Raw genomic sequence first — 5683 nt, 5'->3', positions numbered from 1 at the left:
TGGCCCAGGATCGAACATTGTTTCGTTCTGCTGTGCATGGGGTCGCTATGAGTCGGTTCCGACTCGATGGCACCTGACAACAACAACAACAACAACAAGGTATTTCTATTTCCAACTTTCTGAGGAAGCGACATACCATTTTCCAGTGTTGTTGGACCATTCTGAAATCCCACCAGCAAAGTAGGAGGGTTCCAATCTCTGTGCTTCCTCACCAGCATTTCTCTAATGGCTAATGATCATGAACATTTCTTCATTTGTTTCTTGGCTTCCCAGATCTTTTCCTTGGGGAAGTGTCTGCTGATGTCCTATGCCCATTTTTTAATTGGGTTATGTGTCTTTTTCTTGTAGAGGTGTTGTAGTTTCCCGTATATTTTAGAAATAAGTCCCTTGACTGATGTGTCATTGCAAAATATTTTTTCCCCATTCTGTAGACTCCCTTTTTACTCTTTTGGTGAAATATTTTGATGCACATAAATTTTTAATTTTTAGTATGTCCCAAACATCTGTTTTGTCTTCTTTTATTTATGTAGTTTTCACAATGTTTATAAGTCTTTGTGTGCCCTTTATTATAACTCTTAAATTCGTCCCTGTTTTTTTTTCACTGATGGCCTTTATAATACTGTGATTCACATTTAAGTATTTAATCCTACTGAGTTGGTTTTTGTATATGGCATAAGGTAAAGGTCTTGTTTCAATCTTTTGTATATTGCTTTCTAGTTTTGCCAGCATCATATGTTGAATACATTAGTTCCTCCCCATGCAATATACTTATATCCTTTGTTGTAAATCAGTTGGTTATATGTGGATGGGTTAATTTCTGGATTCCTGATTCTATTCCATTGATCTATAAATCTTTCATTGTATCAATACCAAGATGTTTTAACTACTGTAGCCATGCAGTAAATTTTGAAATCAGGAAGTGAAAGGCTACCAACCTTATTCTGCTTCTTAAGCAATATTTTATTTATCATGGGTCTCTTTCCATACAAAATTTGAAATTTTTTTTTCTTCTATCTCTCAAAAGTATGCCTTTGACATCTGAATTGGGATTGTGTAATAAATGCAAATTGCTTTGGGTAGCACTGACATTTTCACAATGTTAAGTCTTCCTATCCAGGAGCATTTTTAGAAGTCTCTTTTGGTTTCTTGTAGTAGTGTTTTGAAGTTTTCTTTGTAGAGGTCCTTTGTTTTCTCTGGTTACATTTATTCCCAACTATTTCATTCTTTGGGTGGCTATTGTAGATGCTATTGCTTTCTTAATGTCCTTTTCAGTGCTGACATTATTAGTATAGTGTAATACAACTGATTTTTTTATGTTGATATTATACCCTACCACTTTGCTAAATCTTCCAATGAGGTCTAGTAGCTTTTTTTACTGAGTCTTTGGGATATTATATATATATATATATATATATATAAAATAATACTGTCTGCAAATAAAGAGAGTTTTACTTCCTCTTTGCCAATATGGATGCCTTTAAATTATCTATCTTGCTGTATAGCTCTGACTAAGAATTCCAGCACACTATTGAATAGGAATGGTGACAAAGGGCAATTTTGTTTGTTTTCTGTTTGCAGAGGGAAGGCTTTTGGTTTCGTTTCATTGAGAGTAATGCAGGCTACTGCTATTATATATATGCTCTTAATTATATTGAGGTTTTTTCCTTCAATTCCTACTTTGTTCAGTGTTTTTGTCAGGAATAGATGTTTGATTTTGTGAAATGCCTTTTCTGTACCAATTAATATGATCATATGTTTTTGTTTTGTTTTTTTCTTTTACCTTATTCAAATGGTGGATTACATTGATTATTTTTCTAACATTAAACCATCCTTGCATCCCTGATATGACCCTACTTGGTCATGATAAACAATTGTTTTTATATGTTTTTGGATTCTGTTGGCTAGGATTTTGCTGAAAATTTTTGCATCTAAGTTCATTGCTTCTTTCTGCTGTGCATAGGGTGGCTATGAGTCGTTTCCGACTGGATGGCATCTAACAACAACTAAAACTTGTCTTTGATTTTGGAGAGATTGATTATGATATTTATTGGTTCTATTCCTTTGGGGTCTATCTTTCTTGAAGGTCGTTGAGCTTCTTGAATGCTTATCTTCTCATTCTTCAAGATATTAAGGAAATTATCTTCCAGATTCTCCTCAACATTCTTCTCTCTGGATTTATGTGCTTCTTCCTGCTGGGAATGCCAATCATTCTTAAGTTTTTGTTTTGTTTTGTTTTTATCCTTTTTTTTTCTGCTTGTTCTTCTGTCTTAGCATTATTGAGAGATTTGTCTCCCAGGTTTCTGGGTCTGGCTTCCATCTCTTCATTTCTACTCCTTTGCCCTTTCAGTGTATTTTCAATTTCTGATCTCTTATTATTAATCATCTGGACTTCTTTTTGCAGGTTTTGAATTGTTTCCAATGATAGATCTATCTTGTTTGATTGTTCCTGTAGTGCATTCCTGACTTCTTCCTTATTTTCCTTCAACCCTCTGTGGAGCATTTTAAGTTGACAATATATCATTCTTCTGAATTCCTTCTCAGACAAATCCAAAGCCTTCTCTTCTTCTATTGGGAAGTTTATGTCTGCCTCTAGCACATTCGTCTCAGTTACTATTTTCAGTTTGTTTGTTTTTTTGTTGTTTATTCTTTGGAAATTTTCAATACTTAGATATGTTTTCAATGATTAAATGAGTGTATATTGTTGTGTTGTTAAGCTTATTGTGTCTCCTGTTGGATGTGATCTGGAGATAGGCTTCCTTTCAAGTCTCTTATTACTCAGCTGCAGACTATCTTAGCAAGCGTTCGCTATCTTTTTAGTGACTAGCAGCTGGTATTGGCTCTGGTCTGGATGGTGCGATATTATGGGGTATGTTTGTAGCTTGGTTATATGGCCATGATTGCTTTCGATTCTTGGGTAACATACAGAGAGAAAGCTCCCATGCCCAGGAAAAAAGTGAGACCTTTTGGACCATAAACAAAAACAATATTAAAGCAGAGACAAAAACCACTACACAAAACCAAAAATAAAACTGTACCTAACTGTCCAGTAATCTTTGCTGCTCAGGTCAGTGTGTGTGTGCAATAGAAATCTCTAGCAGGGGTCAGGTGTCCACTCAATCAGTCCCCTTCTCTTGTCACCACCATGGAGGTGTGCAGATAGATATTAAGAAATTAAATGAAGACAGATTGTCCACTATTTTTATCTCTGAAGGTCAGTTGTATGTACAGTGTACTTACACATACATATCTGTGTATGTACAATACAGTTCTCAAAATTGCTGCATCCTTGTATATAGTAGTTGGTGTTGTCTCTTGTCTTTTATGTCTTTTAGGGTTTAACAAAGTGAAAATATGGTTTGGCTCTATGGCCAGACCTGCTTTCACATCTTAAATAAGGCAAGTAAAAAGGGTTCCACCTAGGTCAAATTAAGGGCTATGTCCCAGAGACAGATGCCAAAAGAAGCAGCTTAAGGATTAGTTTCTGGAACCACTGGGGATTTCAGGGAATTCTTCTTTATGCCATGGGAAAATTGTACCGTGTGTGCAATGCTGGACCCTTCTGGGTGCGTGCGTTCACTTGCCTGAAGGTACCAAGATGAGCAGAGAGAGTGCAACAGGGGAGAGTAGAAAATTAAAGTTAAAAAAAAAAAAAAATGCCATCACACGTTTTTTCCAGATGAAACTCTGTGATTTCAGCACAGTGTCCTCCTGGCTGTGTCCCCACTCTCTGATCTCTTCCCAGGCTGAGGGGCCCACAGGAAACATCCCAATCCAAAATCATTGTGTATTCCTACTACAGTCAGATTTCCCCACAGATGGGTGTGGAAATCTGATGCTCCCCACCCCACTTTATATTACATCTAATATTCTGGAACAGTTTTGGGAATGTGTCTTCTCTGGTGTTTTTGTGCCTGCATTGAGACACCTCGCTATCTATCTCTGCTTCTTCTGTTAATATTTAAATTGTTTCATTATCTGTTTTTTAAACTATCGGCACTCCTCTGGTGTGATTTTTTTCTGCTTTGGCAATAAAGGGGATGATACTCACTTTTTCATGTAAATGCTTCATAAATTCAATATGCAGTGATTTAAACCCAAAATCATGAGGAAGCAATTAAGTATAAACAACACTGCACTCTCTTGTCAGGCATCTGACATCTGTTCACTCGAAATTCTGCATTTATATAGTCTGCAAATTTATTATCAATGTAATAAATAATTAATTGCTACTTCATCTCCAAATCCTGGGGTTTCAACTATCATGAATATTAACTGAACTCCACATTCTTTGATTAAAACTTTGGATTGTTGCACCAATACAGTCTTTTTAGTCTAGGGGCAGAACCTGGATACTCTGAAGAATACAAATAGGTGAGGAATACTGAGTTGATTAATGTTGACTTTCCCCATCCAGATTCACCTACTGTCATAACTGTGAATTCAAAACCTCTCTTCACTAATTATCTGTATACTTCATTGTGGAGATATGCCAATCCCACATAGCTTTCAAGATTATTCCAATGAGTCATAGTGCTACTTTTGATGCTCATCTCCTCAGCGTAAGTGGATTTCTCACTGACTGACATTCTTTTCACACTCAGCTACCAGCCCCAGCACAGCTCAGTCCACAGCTTTTCCAAAGCCTCCTACCAGATTCTGTGTCTTGGCCACCCAGCATCGTTGCTCCACTTAGGCACTCCACAGAGGGTAGATTTGCCATGGTATTTTAAATAGCCTCATAAGTATGTTAAATTTGAACCTGAATAAAGAAGCCCAAATATTACTTGATTTATTTGAATTATAATGTTGTAGAAAAGTATGATCTTACAGAAGAACAATCAAATCTGTCTTGAGAGAAATACACCCACAATTCTCTTAAGATTCAAATGGCAAGACTTTGTCTTTCATACTTCAGACATGTTATCAGGAGGAAAATCCCATGAAGAAAGACATCATGCTTGGTGAAGTGGAGGGTCAGACTCCAACCAAGATTGATTGACACAGACGCAACAACAGTAGTCTAAAATGTAGAAATTGTGAATAAGGTTTAGGCCCAGGCTATGTTTTGTTTTGTTGTATACAATGTTGCTATGAGTTAGAAATAACTCAATGGCACCTAACAGCAGCAACAACAACACAATAAGCATGCCTGCAGCCTAATTATCCCTATCATCTCTAAAGTCAGTGCAGTTGCCTTCTCATTCAGGGTTTCTGACACACTCAGGATGTGGTTAGCACACCGTGTCTCTCGCACAGTAATACATGGCTGTGTCCTCAGAGCTCAGACTGCTTAGATCCATGTAGCCAGTGCTTGTGGACTTTTCACTGGTGATGGTGACTCTGCCCTGGAACTTCTGGGCGTAGTATGTTCCACCATTGCCTGGATAAATATACCCAATCCACTCAAACCCTTGTCCAGGGATCTGACGCACCCAATGTATATAATAGCTAGTGAAGGTGTATCCAGAAGTCTTGCAGGAGATCTTCACTGATGACCCAGGCTTCTTCAGTTCAGCTCCAGATTGCACCAACTGGACCTGGGATTGGCCACCTGCTGAGAGTAAATTGGGGTGGATGAAATTTCACATGAATACCCAAAGCCCCTTCCCCATCCCTGGGAATTTGTAACTATTTTACCTGTAGTTGCTGCAACTAACAAAACGACTCTCAAAGTCCAGTCCAT

The 5683-nt window shown here is 37.5% G+C and overlaps 1 gene segment (V, D, J or C); it reads right to left on the bottom strand.

Moving 5' to 3' along the window:
* Positions 1-1825: 1825 nt before the first annotated feature.
* Positions 1826-5683, bottom strand: LOC102832455 (the record flags this gene model as incomplete). The annotated part of the segment is given in 3 exon segments: positions 1826-1850; positions 5239-5551; positions 5638-5683. Coding segments are annotated over 3 exon segments (384 nt in total), but the record flags the coding sequence as incomplete, so codon positions are not given.

This window comes from Chrysochloris asiatica, unplaced genomic scaffold (assembly GCF_000296735.1).
Source record: "Chrysochloris asiatica unplaced genomic scaffold, ChrAsi1.0 scaffold00260, whole genome shotgun sequence".
Classification (NCBI taxonomy): domain Eukaryota; kingdom Metazoa; phylum Chordata; class Mammalia; order Afrosoricida; family Chrysochloridae; genus Chrysochloris; species Chrysochloris asiatica.
The sequence above is the reverse complement of the archived record's forward strand: the minus strand, read 5'-3'. Positions and strand labels throughout refer to the sequence as shown.